The sequence below is a fragment of the Diprion similis genome, chromosome 10 (genome assembly GCF_021155765.1).
Source record: "Diprion similis isolate iyDipSimi1 chromosome 10, iyDipSimi1.1, whole genome shotgun sequence".
Classification (NCBI taxonomy): domain Eukaryota; kingdom Metazoa; phylum Arthropoda; class Insecta; order Hymenoptera; family Diprionidae; genus Diprion; species Diprion similis.
The window spans coordinates 5,452,314-5,472,439 of NC_060114.1; the positions used below are offsets into that span (position 1 = coordinate 5,452,314).

The 20,126-nt window shown below is 36.4% G+C and overlaps 2 protein-coding genes and 1 pseudogene across 3 annotated transcripts; all 3 read left to right on the forward strand.

Annotated features, from left to right (window-relative positions):
• Window positions 1-1,572: 1,572 nt before the first annotated feature.
• LOC124411202 (carbohydrate sulfotransferase 5-like) lies at window positions 1,573-6,358 on the forward strand. The gene is made up of 7 exons (XM_046890186.1): window positions 1,573-1,716; window positions 3,307-3,354; window positions 3,505-3,662; window positions 3,793-4,028; window positions 4,866-5,064; window positions 5,146-5,325; window positions 5,930-6,358. Exons 1-7 carry the CDS (start codon window positions 1,573-1,575, stop codon window positions 6,249-6,251), a joined length of 1,287 nt encoding a protein of 428 aa, XP_046746142.1. The 3' UTR covers window positions 6,252-6,358.
• Window positions 6,359-8,316: 1,958 nt separating this feature from the next.
• On the forward strand, window positions 8,317-16,927 carry LOC124411206 (carbohydrate sulfotransferase 3-like). 2 transcript variants are annotated; one of them, XM_046890191.1, is made up of 8 exons: window positions 8,317-8,486; window positions 9,293-9,451; window positions 9,582-9,817; window positions 10,744-10,865; window positions 12,558-12,566; window positions 15,986-16,053; window positions 16,135-16,314; window positions 16,606-16,927. In XM_046890191.1, exons 1-8 carry the CDS (start codon window positions 8,344-8,346, stop codon window positions 16,925-16,927), a joined length of 1,239 nt encoding a protein of 412 aa, XP_046746147.1. In that variant the 5' UTR covers window positions 8,317-8,343. The 2 variants fall into 2 exon arrangements, with proteins under 2 accessions (XP_046746147.1, XP_046746148.1); XM_046890192.1 differs by lacking the exon at window positions 8,317-8,486 and having other exon boundaries at window positions 9,345-9,451; window positions 9,540-9,817.
• A 1,544-nt stretch (window positions 16,928-18,471) lies between these two features.
• Window positions 18,472-20,098, forward strand: LOC124411394 (annotated as a pseudogene).
• The last annotated feature ends 28 nt before the right edge of the window (window positions 20,099-20,126 follow it).

A 20,126-nucleotide genomic window follows, 5' to 3' on the forward strand; every position in this document is an offset into this window, starting at 1 on the left:
CAATTCCTTTAAATTAGTTCGAATCTAAGGGAAATTAATGTATAAGAATTTTCGTGGCAATTGAATCCAATTTTGCAGTCGAGATTTGGTAATTGTAGACTGAAAATCGACTTTGTAAGAAACAGTTTAAATTATATCATGGGAGATAATAGAAAATGAAATAAAAATAGAGGAATCGAATCACCGCATGTAATAAGATATTGTCTAGGTAGTACAATAATTGTTGCAAATAAATTTCCATAGCAGCAAAGGATAATTAAACAATATTGATTTAATTTTAAATATAAATGCGATCCTAGGGTCTAAAAAACAAGTGCGTATATATGTGTATAGTGTTAAATTTACAAAAAATAATTAAAAATCTGAAAAGAACTCTTGGATAATTTTTCGCAGACAAATATAATTTTGCATATGATAATTACGTTCAAAATTTTGTATAATTCTTATCGTATCAAGTATTTCCACGATTTCCACGAATCGGAAAAACTCTAAAAATTCAATTCATAACGACGAACTTTCTTTCCCCGAGTCAATTTCCCACTGACATGATTGTAAACATCGACGTAACGCGGATATGTGCTTATCGGCACGTTTCAAAAGCCCCAGATGTGAAGTCTGGCGATAAAATCAACGCACTCCTGAATTTAGGAGACCACGAAATCCCCACCTGCTGGAATTTCACTCATGATTAGGGAAAAAGCGGAGCCTTACGCACAGTTTCGTAAAGTGATCAAGCTTCGTAAGCCCTGCTAAGCTCGTTTCTAATACGTTGAAAAGGCGTGTTGATTACATTTTGCGCTTGCTAAAATCGTGTGTGCTATTTTTTTTTCGCAACAATTGAATCCTGAGTCCGATACTGCGTGTCGTTGCGAGTCCGCTGCATTCCAACATGTCGTGTGGTGTAAAAAAATTTTTATTTCCTGTGAAACTGTACACTAAAATAAAAAAAACTGCACCTGTACTGCAAAAAATTTCACATTTTATGGTTATCAGACAATTTTTAAACATTATAGGATATCCTTTCGGTGGTGGTTGAAATATTGTTGGAATTACAAAAACGTGTGGTAGAAGTAAATATTCAGTTTGATTACAGCTGACGATACTTGACTTTCTAAGTAATGCAACATTGATTCTGTCTGTCCAATTCGTTGCATTTTTTTGAATGTCTAATAAGGTTTTTAACTTAATTTATTGTAGCACGAACATCAAATTACCGTAACAGTTCGAAGTTAATACATTACAAATGACATTAATCATTAAAGACAGTAGCATATAGCAGAATTTATAGTTACAGCAACAAATTCGATAGTTATTTTGTACCCAGAACTACATTTTTTACTCATGGTAAAAATAGTAAAAATAGTTTAGTAACCACAACTAGAAATTTTGCTCGAGGTAAAATTTCGTGCGTTTTTGCTTTTTGCGCTATTTTATTTGCTGTTTCGTTCTACACACGTGACAATCAATCATTGCTTGATTTATTTCAATTGTGGATCATAATGATTGTGTCGTTATTTTATCGAATGCAGATTTCTCGATATTATCTACTGCGTCAGTCGACATCAGACCGAAATGTTGCAAAGAGGAAGTTTTTTCTACGTTCTGGTGGGTCTCGGTAGTTTTTTCCTGCTGTTTTTGATGCTCAACGAGAGATTTGGCAGCCATTTAGTGCATCAAATGCAGCCAGCGGCCGCTGTGCCAAACACAAAGCAAAAGGTGAGTTCAATTATCAGTTGAAAACCTCAAATATGAATTAATAATCATTGAGACGCACCGTCTCAGTCAGGGATCAGGAAAGAAGAATCAGTGCATCGGAATCGTATTGAGAACAGCAGATTTTAAACATTTTGAACGATCTGTACATCCGATAAAATGGTTTCTCAAGTTCTTCATATCTCAGCTTTTGTCATTCGAATTTAGGCTAGATCATTTCTAATGCACACCAGAGATGACGTTTCATTAATGTTCATTGTCATTGATGCTAATGATTACTCTGCTGGATATTTTTGAAACACTTTTTGTTCTTCTCCTAACTCAATTTGATCCAGACTCCGAGTCGCCGTGAGAAACAAACGTTATTATCGCCTTATTTGAAAATTATGAAATATAACGACTGGTGAGATACTAAACAGTCCGGAAGTATTAATATCAGCCGATATCGATTAATAGACTGAAATCACATCTATGAACGGTTAGTCATATGATTGTAAATATTTTTTTTACCATTTAATCAGGGCTTACGTAATGGACCTTGATAAAAGAACTTAATAGCTATCGAAATATAAATTGTATCTCACAATTATATCAATTTATCGATAGCAGTGTACAAATTTGATCATTAATCGTTTATCAGCAAAAAACAAAGAAGAAAAAACTGTTTTGGTTACTTTTACCAAAATTCCAATAAACCAATTTGGTACTGTTACATATCACTGCATCATTAGGGTGTCGAAAATAAAACCGACTATTTTTTTTTTCTTCAGTCCCGTGTGACAAAATGTTAGTTTTTGATTTTTTAAGAGCCCGCTCCAAAGAACAGGTCAAAAAAAAAATTTCAAGAAGTCGCTCCACATTTTTTCAAACGTCAGAAATCATCAAAAATCGATTGTTTTAATTTTTTTTTTTATTTTTTTTCTCGTTACGGTATCATTTTATAGACCAAAAAAAAATAAGCTTCCAAAAGTTTCAGTTCAAAATTTGAATTTTGAAAGGTCGCTGATAATTTTTTTTCATTTGTTGATGCATTTCTTTAGATTTTTTCGAGCGACCTTTTAATATTCATATTAAAATTTCATACATTTTTTTCTTCCATTTGGTAAAAAAAAATCGATATAAATACACCACGACATGAATTAAAAATCAAACAAAGTAGTGAAAATATAATTTTTTAACGATTTTTGACATTTTTTAAAATTTGGAGCGACGTCTTAAGATCTTTTTTTTTTAGCTGTCTTTTGGAGTGGGCTCTTAAAACATCAAAAACTAAAATTCTGTCACACAAGGCTCAAAAACAAAAAATAGTCGGTTTTTTTTGCGACACCCTACGGCATCATTGCAACAATTTTCTAGCATTAATGTGGTTCATTGTTTGCATAGAATTTGTCACAAAATTTATTGCAAACACAACGCATATCGTGTACAATTAATAATTCCAATTAAGTTATCAAAGTACCATTTATTAGACAACATGTGGTTATATAGCTGTGCAGTCAGCCACTTGATAACATTCTCAAATAAGTTTCGTAACAACAGTTGTGTTGGTATTAAATTTATTCAATGATAACGCTTTACGTATTTTTGTTGCAGAAAATCGTACCAAAAGCGCAACCTGCAAAGATTCAGAAACCAGTTGAGGTAAGACATTGTTTAAAATCTATTTAACGATAACAGCAACTCTTATCCTTTAACGCAAAAATTAATTTTTGACTTCGGTTTTTAATGATAACTCAAATGATCAGCGAGTGAAAACGATTGTGTGAAAACTTGTGATACGACTTCATTCAGGTACTGTTATTGCCAGATACTGCGGGTGTTAAGAAGAAACGTGAACCGGCATCGTCTGAAAAAATTCTGGCTCAAATCATCAGTACGCAAAGAAAATTGATCAGCAACGAGATGAAAGGCTACGAATATCCCGATGGAAAATATAATATAAGTGCCAAGTAATAAGACTATATTGATTTAAACTTTTCTTCAATTTCTCACTTGCTGGATTCTAACGTTCAAGAGTTTTCGAATCCAATCAGATCAGCTGAGATATTGAATCAATAACGAAATCACTTCGTTTTGCAGTAAACTCGATGATTTGGTGATGGAAAAAAATGGAAGACCGGTCAGAAGTTTGATCGTAACAACGTGGCGAAGTGGAAGCACGTTTTTTGGCGACATTCTTAACGCACATCCGGCAAATTATTATCACTACGAACCTCTGTTGGCTTTCGAAATCGTTCAAGTTCGTGGTCCTCCTGTAGCTGCGAAGGCTTTGAAGTGGGTCAAGGATTTGCTTAACTGCGAATACCAAGATCTAGGTGATTCTAATTTACGTTACACACCGACATTCGCAGAACACGAGAGTAATTTGTACGACATTTTTGGGTGTCGCAGCCGCTTTTACACGTCGAGCGATCGATGGAGAGCTATTTTGATGCCCGAGTTAAAATCGGTTCTGTGACATTCTGTTGGGAAACTCGATCGTTTATTGTTGCGTTAGTAGAATTCGAAAGCGGAAAGAAATCGCGATTGATAATTCATATTATTCAGATATTATTCAGATAATTTATGTTTATGTTATGTTGAGTTATGCCGACTGTGAAAACACTTGCACATGTAGTCCGAAGTGTTGATTTTGCAAACAGACATTTTCGTCGTTACAAATTTATGCAAGAAGTCGGCAGAATTGCTAAGAAAGTAGGTTCCGAGTCATTCGCACAAAGGATCGTTGGAGGAAGAGTTATTTAATCAATACCGTTAAGAGCCAGCAAATCTATGGTTGGTAGTATGATATGGACCTGGACAATTTTCAAGGAAATAATGTTCATGCTAGAATCATGTCTTTGTATAAATTGTGAAGACAAAAGATGTAAAATGCTCTCCGAAATCTCGATGCGTAAGTTGATCCAAGGCCATTGGAAAATAAACTGTCTTCATTGAAAATGGTGTGGTATGACATTTAAGGGAACTCCGTTAATTAACCAATAGTCCATGCCGAGTTTCCAGAACACTAATTATCCTGATGAGTTACTATTTAATCTGTTTGACATACTGCCTTCAAAAGGTTCCAGAGACAACACTTGACAATTAATCACTAATTTTGCGACTCTCCGGCAGGATCCAATCCATTTGTTAATTTTGATACCATATTTCAGGTGAATATATCGACTACGGAAAACCACATCCGTGGGTTTTTAGTCACAATACTAATTTGTGGAAGCAGTGCCAAGCTCACAAAGGGGTCTGCTATAACCACAAATTTCTCAGCTCGATGTGCAAGCTCTTTCCATTCCAATCGATGAAACTTGTACGACTAAGGCTACGAATTGCTCGAGAGCTTCTTGCCGATGAAAAGTTGGTGTATTATCAGTGGTGCATTATGAAGTTCATTCACACTCTAAAATCCTTTACTTTGTGGTGATCACCGTTTTGCAGATTAGCCGTACGGATCGTGCTGTTGGTGCGAGATCCTCGCGGGATTCTTCAGTCACGAAAACATCGAGACTGGTGTCCTTCAAGTCCTGATTGTTCCGATCCAGCTTTGACGTGCGCGGATCTGGTCTCAGATTACAAAGTTGCTGTGGAACTGCTCAAGAAATACCCAACCAGATTCAAGTACGTTGTTATCTTGTATCGCAAAGTTTTTCTTTGTAAATGCAAAATAGTAACTGTACAAAAACACGTCTAGTTTAAAAGATGTATCGGTTACAGCATTATCATCCCTGAGTATCAAAACCAGAAGCTATACAAGCTCGCTGGAATCATTGCTCATTAAGAGCTCGAATTTTTTTAACGGGCACCAAAATTCGTACATGATTCATCATACTATGAATTTTGAGATCGTTCTCCTGATATTTTGTGAGGACAATCTGTGATAAATTGTCTCTTCGTAGATTTGATCATAAAATGTTATGATATTAATCTACTTCTGTAAATCATTACTGATGTTAGTTGTTCGATCAATTCAAACTAAAGTTTATGGTCAAAATTGTTTTTGCTTTATATATAACAAGTCTGGGCCCAGAACCTAGTGAATAGATGATTATTTTTAGCGGACAGACCTCATAAATCAGAAAATACAGATACAACGGCAAACATTAGTTTGACGTTGTTGAATAATTTCGAACTCATATTTTTCGTTATAACTGTGTTTTCTAACTTATAAGGTCTATCCACTAAAAATAATCATATTTCCAATAAATGACATGACATTTTGCAGGGTGATACGATACGAGGACCTTTCTCTGGATCCGTACAAACACGTCGAAGAACTTTACAAGTTTTATGGACTCAACCTTCACCCGAAAACGAAAAAATTTCTCGAATCTCATACCAAAGCCAACAAGGGTGGAGTGTCGAGTACTTTCCGAAATTCAGCGACTGCTCCGTTTCATTGGAGAACGGAATTGGAATTCAAGGAAGTCGAAGAAATACAACAATTCTGCTCAACTGCAATGAAATACTGGGGTTACGTTCCGGCAACGAACGCTACTCATCAAAAAGAATTCAACCCTGTTACAAACTACACGTTAAAATTGTAGCTGGTTTTATTTTTCTCCCCGTTCTAGTAAAAGGAATTTCGAAAACATTGACAGACTGCAATTTCTAAGGGACATTCGAGAGGATCTTCAATGAAACAGTGTTTCTAACCGATTAGATCTAACATCAAAACCTACAAACATACCAATACATTTTAATTTATAAATTATTTAATGTTATCTATTTGTCTCCACAACATTTGTTCGAATGATCAGTCGATATTTGATTTTACAGACCTTGTTTTTGATACATAAATTTTCCCCCAGGACATTAAAAATAAGTTTACTTTATTCTATATAATTCAGCTTGGAAAGTCTCACGGAAACCTCGCGCTTTCAAGCACGGTTGCAACTATGAAAAAACCAACGCTTGGACCTAGCTTGTCCAGTGTTGGAAGAACATTGTTTCTCCCCACCTGTAGAAATTTGATTATTATTATTTTTACGATCATTGATAAGAAGAGACCTCGCGTTATGCAAACTGAAATTTTTATTGAGTCTTGAGCTTCGCGGGCCACAATACAGGAGTATCGGTTGATACTCGCTTGGTGAAAGCTTTAGGGTGTAATTGTGAGTCGAAAATACCTATTTTTTTAACACAGTTTGTCTGAAGACACGTGAGGATTAATAAAAATCAATTATTAGTTCTGAAAGTAAGTTTTTATTTATTCTTGAATTTAATTCTCATTTAACGCAGTTCCGATGGAATAGTCAAGTTTTGATTTCTTTTAAACATTTTCCACTGGATACCGAAATTTATGCGTCTAAAACAATAATTTTATGCCTGTGATGAATCAAGCGTGTGAAGAGTTTTCGGGAAAAATAGCTGCATCGTCTTTTGTTGTTGTCCGTGTATTCGATCAATTGTAAGGTAAAGCACAAAATAAAGTTTCTTCACTATTAACTCTACAATTATTAAACAATTATAAAATTTTTTCTGCACATTCTTTGAATCGCACTTCTGTCTACTCGAAAACACCGAAATTTTACAAGAATCTACTTTATATAAGGTCAATGCTAGGAGTGATCATCTGTCGTAGTTAAACTCGCAGAAAAATATTCTTTTCCAGTTGAATATCAACAACATTTAGAAAGCCGCCAACTTTTGTATGCCTTCAAACGATTTTCTTGATTTCAGTTCACGTGCCAATTTCTGATCACTTGAAACGTTGTCTGTTGTAAAAAATTATATGCTTCGTGATAAGATACAATAAATTACTCCGATAAATGCTTTTCCATGTATACCGACCATCGGCTATATTAAATAATGAAACGTCATTAGTACGTTATTTCTTTTGGAGTAATCGAAAATTTTCAAACTTCAACTTATACTTCGAATTAGAACAATTAGTTGGGATTGGGTACTGTAAAATACTAATCATTTTCAAATTCTGTTCTAATTAAACATGGAATCAATACATCCCAACAAAAATGTATTTTATCTCAATTGAAGATGATTTTCTATAAAATATCGAAATTTGTTTTTAAACGCTGGTCTAAACTGGGTTATTTTAGTCCTGCTTAATGGGTGAAAGAACGAAAAAATCGTCCATGCGTTACAAAAATTATTTTATTACTGTCCTTGGATGCAACTGTACATCAATATTTGCTGGATAATCTTGTATCAAATTGCAATACATTTATTGATTCTACGATTGAGGATCCAGAGGACCTCCTAAGGAGGTCTTAAAGATATCTTACTTTGGATCTATAAACCGTGGACAAAATTCAAATATCTGCAAAGTTTAGGCCTAGAATAGGTTCACTTTTCAGTACAAGATAGTCCTGCGTAGGTCAGATTGTCTTCTCTATAGATCCTTGTTTATTTTATTTTTTAATTATCCCCTAAATCGGGGCCAAAAAGTCGACTCGGGTTATGATTAAATTTTTTTGAACTGTACGATTTTTCAATCATCGTTTCTAAAATGAAACGAGTAGTTATAATTTTTTACAACCTGTTCTATCGGCTAGAAATATCGTTCCTTAACAGCCTTATATCGAATGATAACAAAACTCGACACCATTCAATGACGTTTCTTGTACGGTTTACAGTGATCGATCATCCGTGCAACGGAGCGAAAAACAGCAGACCAAAATGTCGAAACGTGCAAGTTTCTACAGTTTGATAGGCCTTGGTATTTTTTTTACACTGTATTCAACTTTCAATCAGAATTATGGAGGATATTCAGTGCGGAAAACAGAACCAACAGTTCCTGTTCCCCAGCAGTCTGAGCAGAAGGTGAGTAATTAGTTTACACAAAGAGCTCGAATATGAATCGTTTTACCGTTGACTGATGTAATTGGTTGCTCAAAATGCGATACTTTTTGTTGATTTTTTATCGAGACAGCCCTGCATCGAGTATTTATCAAACTCTGTTATTAATAAACTGCAAAAATCTCTTTATAAATAAACAAAATGGAAGATCCACCAGTCATAAAGAAAAGCTTGGATATCGATGTCGTATTTTGATCATTTCAGGATCGATAAAAATCGATTCGATTGATAGCATTCCATCCGTATTCGCATACAAGTTCAATCAGTTCAGACAAAAGAGTAAGTAGTTCAGACAAAAAGCTCGAATGTAAATCGTTTAACCGTTGAGTAATATAATTGGTTGCCCAATTGGCTGCTGCATTTTGGTTTTCCACGGGTTTTCGACTTTCAGGAACTCAAATCTGAAGTCATTTTTGAGCTGCATAGCCGAGGTTTCGAAAAAACCGGCCTAATTTGAGGTTTTTTGAATTTTTGTCAAAAACTGGTGTCGGTAAATGAAAAATGACTTGATCATCGTGTAGAACGCACCATATAATGGCGCATACATCCTTAGACCGTACTATTATTAGACACGCGAGATAAAAAATGATACAGAACTAGAAATCGTCATCTTAGAAATTCGTGCGGGTGCGATCGTTTTATGTCTATGCATTATGTAATCTCATTATAGGTATCAAAAACGCGATTTTTTGACTACTTTATTTTCGGCATTTTAGTGGAGAACTGATTGTTAAATTTGATTTTGTATGTTTACGTCTGGCTTGTGTTTTTGCATACAATTATTATTGCAGAATACTGTGGCTAAGGAGAGAGAGATTGATCCGGAAATGAAGACGATAGAAGAAATTATGAGCACGCAACCCGAATTGATTAGCAATGCTATGGAGGACTATCAATATCCCAATGGAAAATATAACATTAGTGCCAGGTAAGGATGCTGTTTTTGTTCGAACGTTTTTTACATTCCTCAATTGGTGAATTCCGCCATTTATGAGTTTCCAAATCCACCTACAAAACATGAGATTTCGAATTTATAAAGAAATTATCTCGCCTTGCAGTAAACTCGAGGATTTGGTGATGGAACAAAATGGAAGACCGGTCAGAAGTTTAATCGTGACAACGTGGCGAAGCGGAAGCACGTTTTTAGGCGATATTCTCAACGCACATCCGGCAAATTATTATCACTATGAGCCGCTCTTGGCTTTTGATATCGTTCAAATCCGAGGTCCTCCTGTAGCTGCGAAGGCTTTGAAGTGGGTCAAGGATTTGCTCAACTGCAAATATCAAGATCTAGGTGATTGAAATTCAAGTTACACACTGACATTCGCAGGACTACGATAATTTGTACGATATTTTTGGGGATCACGATCGTTTTTAAATGACAGGTAGTTATTCAGGAGGTAAACCATGCGAATCACATGGAGGTTCAGCAATTTTTAAGACCACGTGAAAATCAGTTGTGTGTAATTCTGCTCAAAGACTCCATCATTCATTGTAATGTTCGAGAGGATTTAATGCAAATTCGCTTGTCTCTCAATGGATTTGAGAATCTGATATAGGTAGATCGGCTATTGGTGAAGAGGGTATAGAGAGAAATTCATACTTTGAAAAGTAATGATTCAATTGGATTAGGGTTTCCTTTTATTTGGACGTGTGTACATCGATCTTCATTGACGCAATTATCTTTACCTTGAGAATTATTTGATAGGAATCATTAGTACTGATAAGAAGGCATGGCAGTAGTGATACAAGGAGAGTTTTACTTACAGATTTCTGTTACTGAAACTTACCGACATCCTCCCCCCAGACTCAAGCCCTTTTTGTGATGACGTCACAGTCTGCTGTACCGACCTGAGGTTAAAACAGTATTGCCTTACCAACAATTTAATCTACCGAAGGTCAAAATGTGCTGCCTTACCGGCAACTTGTATCGATCGAGGGTCGGTACGGCAGACTGTGACGTCATCACAAAAAGGTTTTAAGTCTGGGGAGAGGATGTCGGTAAGTGTCGGTAACAGGAATCTGTAAGAAGAATTCTCCTTGTATCACTACTTATGGCATTGATGTCACTGTTCAGTTCATTAGGCATATTAATCTTCGTGAGAATGACAAACCACTTAAGAATGAGGATACGATATGACGAGTAGATCAGTTATTATAATCTCTAGATTCCGTATAGAGAACGCCGTGACGATTGTCAATTTGGATTCTAAATTTCAGATGAATATGTCAGCTATGGCAGACACAGGCCGTGGGCTTTCATTCACAATCCATATTTGTGGAAGCTGTGCAGAGTTCACGAAGACGTCTGCTACAACCCCAAGTTCCACAGCTCATTGTGCAAACTTGTTGTAATATTTCTTCTTTGGTTGGAAGTGGGTATACATATATTGAATTTCAGTCTGGTTTAAATCTCTTATTTATTTGAGTTATTGTTAATAAGAACTGAAGAGGATAACAAAAGTACAAAAGGGGCCTGCAACATTTACAATCAAACAAGGAAATGGTGGTTACATGTTGCACGCGGTTTCACATGAGAATTGCTAGTTTGCAGTTTATTGTAGTTTACGTACCTTTCTTAGGAGTATTTATACTTGTATCGAAGCTTAACAATTTAACATACATTTAGGAATAATTTTACTGACGGATTTAGCAAGTACATGCAGGATTATATTGGATACACTTTCTTTGAAAATTTCACCATACTTGCTAGCTGACTGATTTCTGTTTCTTTGTACCGGAAGACGCAGCAGGAGCAGCTAGCGCCCTCAAGCCGCGTTTACATTTTTCATTCAACTTAAGCCTGGTACTTATGTGCGACACTTAAAGTAATTAGGTATCTTAACACTCCTCCTTAATTACTTTACTTCGTAATAGTTTGAAACTTACATAGGGTAAAGGTTTTGTTAAAATATCGGCTATTTGTTCGTTACTCTTTACATGTTTTAAGGTAATAGTAGATTCTAAATGTTCTTGAATGAACTTACGTGAGATGTCTATGTGTTTCTTTCCTTTTGTAATTCTCCCTTCATGGGTGTTTTGCAACATACAGATAGCTGATCTGTTATCAACGTATAAAGTTGTGGGTTCATTTAGATTTGTAATGCCTAGCTCGCTACCTAAACGTCGTATCCAGCAAATGTCATCAATAGATGATACTGCTGCTCGATATTCAGCCTCGGCTGTAGAATTTGCTACATGGCGTTGCTTCTGTGTGTGCCATACAATAGGGCCTCCTCTCAAAATAAGCACACCACTTGTTGACTTTCCAGTCACTGGATCTCCTCCATAATCTGAGTCAGTATAGGCTATTACGTTATCATCTCCGTTAAAGAAGATTCCAAAATTCGTTGTGCCATTTAAATATTGAAACACACGTTTTACCATTCTCCAATGACTCGTCATCGGTTTACTCATCTGTCTACTAAGATAGTTCACTGCAAAGCTAATATCTGGACGGCTAATTGTAGCTAAATAAAGTAAGCTACCTATGGCTTCACGATATGGATTTAGTTTATTAAGTGGTTGATCGTTTACAAATTTTCCTTCGTCAGTTATCATACCACGTTCCATCGGTGTGGATACAGGACTAGAGTTTTCAAGGTTGAATCTTTTGATAATTTTCTCAGTGTACTGGACTTGGTTTACGAAAATGCCATTTGAATTTACTTCAATATTCATCCCTAAATATGACAGACGATTGCTTGTAGCAGTATTAAATGTGATCTCAAACTTTTGATTCACTTTTCTCAATATTTGTACTAGTTTAGATTCATCTTTTCCAGCAATTATTCCGTCATCAACAAATAAGATCATAATGACGGTTCTGTCTTTATTATAATATACACACGGATCATCTTCAGTATTTTCTAATCCAAATGTTTTTAAGTACGATGAGATTTTCTCATTCCAATTTTTAGGTGATTGCTTCAGACCATACAGACTCTTAATGAGCTTACAAACGCGTCCTGAATCATCATCAAATCCTTCAGGTTGATACATATATATATTTTCTTCTAATTCACCGTGTAAGAAGGCTGTTCTAACATCGAATGTCATTAGCTTCATTTTGTTTGACGCGGCAAGACTTAGCAACAATCGAATAGATGCATGACGAGCAACAGGACTAAACGTTTCAAAATAATCTATACCCTTTTCCTGTTCAAATCCTCGCGCTACTAATCTAGCTTTCTCTGTACCATCGGATTTTTGACGTAAAACCCAACGGCAGGATAATGGTTTAGCATCTTTCGGTAGTTCTACTAATTTCCAAGTATTCATTTTGACTAGAGACTCGAATTCATTTTGCATTGCTTTGTACCAATTTTTATCTTTCAGTGCTTCAGATACGGATATATCTTCTACTTCACCTATCATTGCACAATTGTTTGCGCTATTTATCCAGCCTGTCTCATACTCGGCAAATTTTCTGGGCATTCTTAACTCGTTACGATTTCTTAACTTTACACCCTCATTTTGATTTTCAGCTTCAACTATTTCGGAGTTTTGGCTTTCATCTGAAGTGTCATTGTCAGGTGTATCATATTCCGAATCTACTGACTCAATTTCAATATTTTCATTTTCGTTTTCATTTAGAGGCATCTGCATTTCGGTTAGACTTTGATTTGACTTAAATTTTTCATCAAAAATTACATTTTCAGAGCTTATCACATCATTTTTATCTTTGACATAGATTCTGTAACTCGGTGAATCTAAATCGTAACCTACAAATATACCTTTTATCGACTTTTTACCGATTTTTGTTTGTTTATGCTTTGGTAATAAAACGTAACAGTCACATCCAAAGATTCTTAGCTTACTTATGTCTATTGTGCGTCCAAACCACAGTTCGGCTGGTGTTTTATTCTTTTGTGAGCTTGTACCAGTCTGATTAATTGTAAATACTGCGTAATTTATTGCTTCGGCCCACAAATTTTCATCTAAACCTTTCGATTGTATCGCAGTTCTAGCTGCCTCTACGATTGTACGCATTTCACGTTCGATTCGACCATTTTGTTCTGGCGTATATGTATTAGTCTTGCTATGAAGAACTCCTAGATTGTCTAATAGTTTCTTAGTATCACAATTTTTAATCTCCGTGCCATTGTCTGACCTGAGAGTCTTAACTTTTCTGTCAAATTGGTTTTGCACCATTTTTAGGAATATGTCTAATTTTGTAACTGCCTCGTCTTTGGTTTTGAGAAAATAAACTGTTCGGTAATGTGTAAAGTCATCTTTTAGAAGAAGAAAATATTTCGCTCCTCCTAAAGATCTAGTTTCTATCTCACCTAAGTCTACGTGTATCAGATCCAGCGGTCGTGAGGCTACTTTACTATTTTTCGGATGAGACACCCTGTGTTGCTTCCCGTAAGCACATCCTTCGCAAACATACTCTTCCCAGTCGTTGATATATTTAATACCCTTTTTATCTAATACGTTTTTAATATACTTAATGTTTTGGTGCGCCATTCGTTCGTGCCACTGCTTTATAGAAATACTGACTAGACAACTGTCTGAACGAACTGACTCACTCTTTGTACTTTCTGACCTATCCATACGAAACATCATTTTGAATAAATTTCCTTCCCTATTTGCTATGGCGACAATCTCATTTTCATTTTTAGTCATGAAATAGGAGTTTTTTGCATCTGCAGTTTGAATGTAACCCTTATCTAATATTTTAGTAACAGACAATAAATTGAAAGGCATCTTTGGTGTGTGTAGTACATCCTTTAGCTCAATTTTACACCAACGCTCACCGTCGAATGCTTCTAACTTAACATTCCCTATGCCTATCCCTTCAATTTGGGTTGCGTCACCGATCACGACCATTACAGGCTTTTCGAGTTTTACATAATCACTCATCCATTCCATATGAGACGTCATGTGCTGTGTCGCAGCACAGTCTTGGTACCATAAATCACTACAATTTGGTAAAGAATTTATGTGATTTACATTTGCAGCTGATAGGCTTATTGTTATAAATGCTCGTCTATCACTTTTACCTTTTGTGGACTCTTCTTTATCAGACTTTTCATTCTTTTCTTTGTTGTTCCAACAATCCTTTGCAAAATGACCCTTTTTCTTACAAATATTACAGCCATAGTTTTTCTTACAATAGTCTAAATACTTTTCACATGGCCTACCTCGACAATCTTTCTTTAAATGACCTGCCTTTCCACACTTGAAACATTCAATTTTCTGACTCGGCGGTTTATAATCTTTTCCTGACTGTTTTGATATAAGAGCGTTTCGAGAATTATGGCTTTCGCCTTTACTTTCATTTAGTCTGTCTTCTTCTAGACGCAAAAATTCAAAAAGTTTGTTTAGATTTTTGTCTGTACTACTCATGCAATCCCAAGAGGTTCTGAAATGATATAATCTAGGTGGCAACATATTCAGAATTCGCGATATAATCCACCCTTCCTTAATTTCTTCGCCTCCGGCTTTTAATCTGTCTGCATATTGCTGAATTTTCATGCAATTTTCAATTACGGATTTGCTCTCATTATATTTATAACTAAAGAATAGCCTTTGTAAGTTTTCAATAGTAATATCTGACTTTTTCTCATATAGAGTTTCTAACTTTTCGAGCATCAGCCTCGCAGTCGTACAGTTACAGATTTTCTTTGCTATATCGCTACTTACATTTAAACCTATAAGTGTTTGAGCTTCAATGTCTTTCTTCATCCAGGCCTTGACGCTTGCTTCAGTATCTGGTCCCTGCGGTTTAACCTCAGCACCCGTTGCGACTTGAAAAAGATCCTTAGTCTTTAAGGTTAGGTTCAGCTTGAACCTCCATGACTCGTAGTTGACTTCTCCCTGACTGTCCTCTGCGAGATTTTCCAGTTGAGATCTGACTGTATCCATGACTCGATTGTTTTCCAGACGTTTGTTATCCTCTTTTATTTCAGTTCATATGTATACCCTTGGTTATGTCTGGGCCCATAACCTGTTGTAATATTTCTTCTTTGGTTGGAAGTGGGTATACATATATTGAATTTCAGTCTGGTTTAAATCTCTTATTTATTTGAGTTATTGTTAATAAGAACTGAAGAGGATAACAAAAGTACAAAAGGGGCCTGCAACATTTACAATCAAACAAGGAAATGGTGGTTACATGTTGCACGCGGTTTCACATGAGAATTGCTAGTTTGCAGTTTATTGTAGTTTACGTACCTTTCTTAGGAGTATTTATACTTGTATCGAAGCTTAACAATTTAACATACATTTAGGAATAATTTTACTGACGGATTTAGCAAGTACATGCAGGATTATATTGGATACACTTTCTTTGAAAATTTCACCATACTTGCTAGCTGACTGATTTCTGTTTCTTTGTACCGGAAGACGCAGCAGGAGCAGCTAGCGCCCTCAAGCCGCGTTTACATTTTTCATTCAACTTAAGCCTGGTACTTATGTGCGACACTTAAAGTAATTAGGTATCTTAACAAAACTCTTTCCATTTCAATCGATGAAACTTGTACGACTAAGGCTACGAATTGCTCAAGAGCTTCTTGCCGATGAAAAGTTGGTGTATTATCAGTGGTGCATTATGAAGTTCATTCACACTCTAAGATCCTTTACTTTGGGGTGATCATCGTTTTGCAGATTAGCCGTACGGATGGTTCTGTTGGTGCGAGATCCTCGCGGGATTCTTCAGTCGAGAAAACATCGAAACTGGTGTCCTCCAAGTCCTGATTGTTCCGATCCAGCTTTGACGTGCGCGGATCTGGTCTCAGATTACAAAGTTGCTGTGGAACTGCTGAAGAAATACCCAACCAGATTCAAGTACGTTGTTATCTTACATCGCAAAGTTTTTCTCTGTAAATGCAAAATAGTAACTGTACGAAAACACGTCTCGTTCAAAAGATGCATCGGTTACAACACTATCATCCCTGAGTATCGAAACGCGAAGCTAAACATGCTTGCAATAATAATCACTCATCAATTGTAGCACATGATTTACGAAACAGTGAATTTCTTTTCAACATTCTTTTTATATCTTGTGATAATATACCAAGTCGATTTGGCTCTTGTTTATAGGTGAGCTTGATGATGAGGTTATGTTATATTTCGCAGGGTGATACGATACGAAGATCTTTCCCTGGATCCGTACAAACACGTCGAAGAACTTTACAAGTTTTATGGACTCTTTTTTCATCCAAAAGCAAGAAACTTTCTCAATTCTCATACCAAAGCCAACAAGGGTGGAGTCTCGAGTACTTTCCGAAATTCAACAGCAGCTCCGTTTCATTGGAGAACGGAATTGGAATTCAAAGAAGTAGAAGAAATACAAAAATCCTGTTCGATTGCTATGGAATATTGGGGTTATGTTGCAGCAAAGAACGCCACTCATCAGACGGAATTCAACCCTGTTACAAACTACACGTTGAAATTGTGAGCCTGTTTCATTTTCTACTAATACAAACTTTCAAACATATTCACACAGTCGGTTTCACACTACATTTCTATTCCCTAATGCTATTCACGTATTCACATCGAATCGCATTGTTTCGATAATAGAACAAAAACGAATATGAATGAAAATTGACTTGAGTAAAACAGACTCAATTTCATAACAGCTGTGAATTGGAAATGACAGAAATAGCTATTTATGTGGCATGCCCGTAAACCGCCTATTTTTTGACAAGAATAAAGATTTCAGGACGAGCTGAAGGCGAGCCGGAAGCGAGCTGGAAGCGAGTACTGAAATTATCCGAGCCAAACAACGGTTTACGGGCATGCCACATACAATATTTTTTGCGGTATGGGCATTAAAAAGCAAAACGAAGAGTGAGGTTATGTCGCGATCTGTTCGACGAAGCTACTTTATTCGGCAGTTTGGGATGCGCACTTCGAACTGCGCATCAAAACTGTGGAATAAAGACTTTATTCCGCAACTCTGTTCACTGCCATATCGTTGATTCACGGTAATTTTCTCTTCAAAATAATTACAAAATAATCTTTACTCTCGACTCAACCATAATTTTAACTTTTTTGACCTGAAAAACAGAAGAACAGTAGCACATTATTCCCTAGACATCATATTTCCTGCAAATTATGTTTTCAGTTGTTTCTTTTCTCCTTTTTGTATTGAACGCTGACAATTCGCCAGGGGGGAGGTGGGGTACAAAAAGTTGGTAAAAGTGGCTGTATGTATTACTATAAAGTTATAGAATATCATTGCGAGTTGTAATAAGAAAGGTAAATCAAATTTCAACTCCTGAATGCCATGTTGCGTTGGACTTTTTAGCTTCGGAAATCTGATGGTAAAATCGTGATGTGCGACCTCAAAAACTCTGTGAGATCAATTTTCAGATAATTTCGTGGCTTTTTACAAATTCCTGCCCGCTAAATTGGATCCGCCATCGTAAATTTTGAAAAACTGATAACGATTTCGTGATCAGCGATCTCAAGAATCCAACCATGTCCATTATTAGCTAATCCTGAGGCTTTTTTCGAATTCCTGTCCGTCATATTGGATCCACTATCTGGAAAATCTGAACGTGAATTCGTGATCAGCGATCTCGAAAACTCCTGTCCAACCATTTGATAATAATTGGACGTCTAGAAAAGAAGATATCGTGAGGATAAGGAGATGGTAAGTATACTTACCATCATGCATAAAAGGGTTGAATAGTAAGTCTGGTATGAAAGAACCAATAAATAATTCCCAAAACACGTTCTCAATTCTACGTGGTACTGCAGTTAAATTATACAGTGGACACGGTAATTGAAATGGAATAGAAAATTTGTGCATCATTTTGAATATGAAAAATGTTTCAGATATGACATCACTATCTTGGAAATTCTTGTTGTCTCGATCCTTATAATCTCATACGTACGGAAAACGCGATTTACTGACTCCTTTGTTTCCAGCTTGTCAGTAAAACTGATTCTTCTGTCTAACTTACGTCTGAACATAGGTACAATTATTATTAACTACACAACAGCAAAGCTGATAAGAAAGATATTGTTGATCCCGTATCAGATTTAATCGAAGAAATCACCAATAAACACAGGCAATTGATCAGCGAAGAGACGAGGCACTGTTCGTTTCCTGATGGAAAATATAACATCACTGCCAGGTGAGAAAACTACTTTCATTTAACACATTTCTCACGTGCATTTTGCGTTGGAGAAATATTTTTCGGATACTGCTACAGCGGTTAGGATTTTAAATTTGTAAAGAAGGCGTATCGGCTTGCAGTAAACTCCAAGATTTGGTGGATGAATAAAATAGATGACCATCAGAAGTGTAATTGAGACAAGGTGGCGAAGCGGAAGCACGTTTCTCGGCGAAATTCTCAATGCACATCCAGGAAATTATTACTTCTGTGAGCCGCTGATTGCTTTCGATATCGCGAGAATTCGAGGTCCTTCCTCGGCTAAGAAGGCTTTGAAGCGAGTAAAGGATCTGCTCAACTGCGAATATCAGGACCTAGGTGATTCTGATTTACGTTACACGCCAACATTCGCAGAACCCGACAATAGTTTGTACGACAGTTCTGGGTGCTGCTCCTATTTACACGTCACGCAGTTATTTACGAGGCAAACCATGCGAATCGTATCGATGGTCAGCGATTTTGACACCCATGTGGGAATTAGTTCAGTGACATTCTGCTGAAAGACCTCGTCATTCTTTGTAGGGTTCTAGTGGATTTGGGGAAAATTAAATGGCTCTTCTATGAACTTGGAAATCTATGCCTCGAAAGCCTATGATTGAATTTTATCGGGGTTTGTTTTATTCGAAAGTACGTATGGATCAAGCTTTACTAACGCCTTTTCCGTCGAAAACAATTTATAGAAATCATTCATCATTCCTGATAAGGCTTCGATAAATGAGGACATGACATTGACGTCACTGTTTAATTCATTTGACCCGCGAATTGCGGTGAGAATGAAGACCAATTCAACAATCAGGATTTTGATGAGTTGGCTAATTGTCGTAATCTCTCAATTGCGTATGCAGTCAACACAATTTAACGGAACGACATCATGATTAAAAATTCCAATCCTGAATTTAAGGCGAATATCTCAGCTATCGCAGAAAGAATCTAAGGGCTTTTGCTTTTGATCGTCATTTGTGAAAGCAGTGCGAAGCTCACAAAGACGTCTGTTTTAATCGAGAGTTCCACAGCTCGCTGTGCAAGCTTTTCCCATTTCAATCGATGAAACTCGAGCGACTTAGGCTACAAATTGCACAGGAGCTTCTTGCCGATGCAAAGTTGGTGCATTATCACTCATGTATTGTGCAGTTCATTCACAGTCTGAGATCCTTCACTCTGTGGCGATTACTTTTTCGCAGATTAGCCGTAAGGATGGTGCTGTTGGTTAGAGATCCTCGCGGGATTCTGCAGTCGAAAAAACATCGAGAATGGTGTCCGCCAAATCCTGATTGTTCCGAGCCAGCTTTCAAATGTGCTGACATGGTCTCAGATTTCAAAGTTGCTGTGGAGCTTCTGAAGAAATACCCAACCAGATTCAAGTATGCTATTGTCTCATATCGTGAAGATTTTTTTGTAAACGCAGGATATTAACTGAACAAAAATACGTCTCGTTCAATGGATGATGCATCTCGTGTAATATTATCGTATCTG

Excerpts from the sequence above, each read along its gene's own strand:
- LOC124411202 (XM_046890186.1), top strand. The coding sequence starts at position 1,573 with ATGTTGCAAAGAGGAAGTTTTTTCTACGTTCTGGTGGGTCTCGGTAGT. Across the intron at positions 3,355-3,504 it reads AGATTCAGAAACCAGTTGAG|GTACTGTTATTGCCAGATAC; the intron begins GTAAGACATTGT and ends GACTTCATTCAG. Across the intron at positions 4,029-4,865 it reads CTGCGAATACCAAGATCTAG|GTGAATATATCGACTACGGA; the intron begins GTGATTCTAATT and ends ACCATATTTCAG.
- LOC124411206 (XM_046890191.1), top strand. The coding sequence starts at position 8,344 with ATGTCGAAACGTGCAAGTTTCTACAGTTTGATAGGCCTTGGTATTTTT. Across the intron at positions 9,818-10,743 it reads CTGCAAATATCAAGATCTAG|ATGAATATGTCAGCTATGGC; the intron begins GTGATTGAAATT and ends TCTAAATTTCAG. Across the intron at positions 16,315-16,605 it reads AAATACCCAACCAGATTCAA|GGTGATACGATACGAAGATC; the intron begins GTACGTTGTTAT and ends TATATTTCGCAG.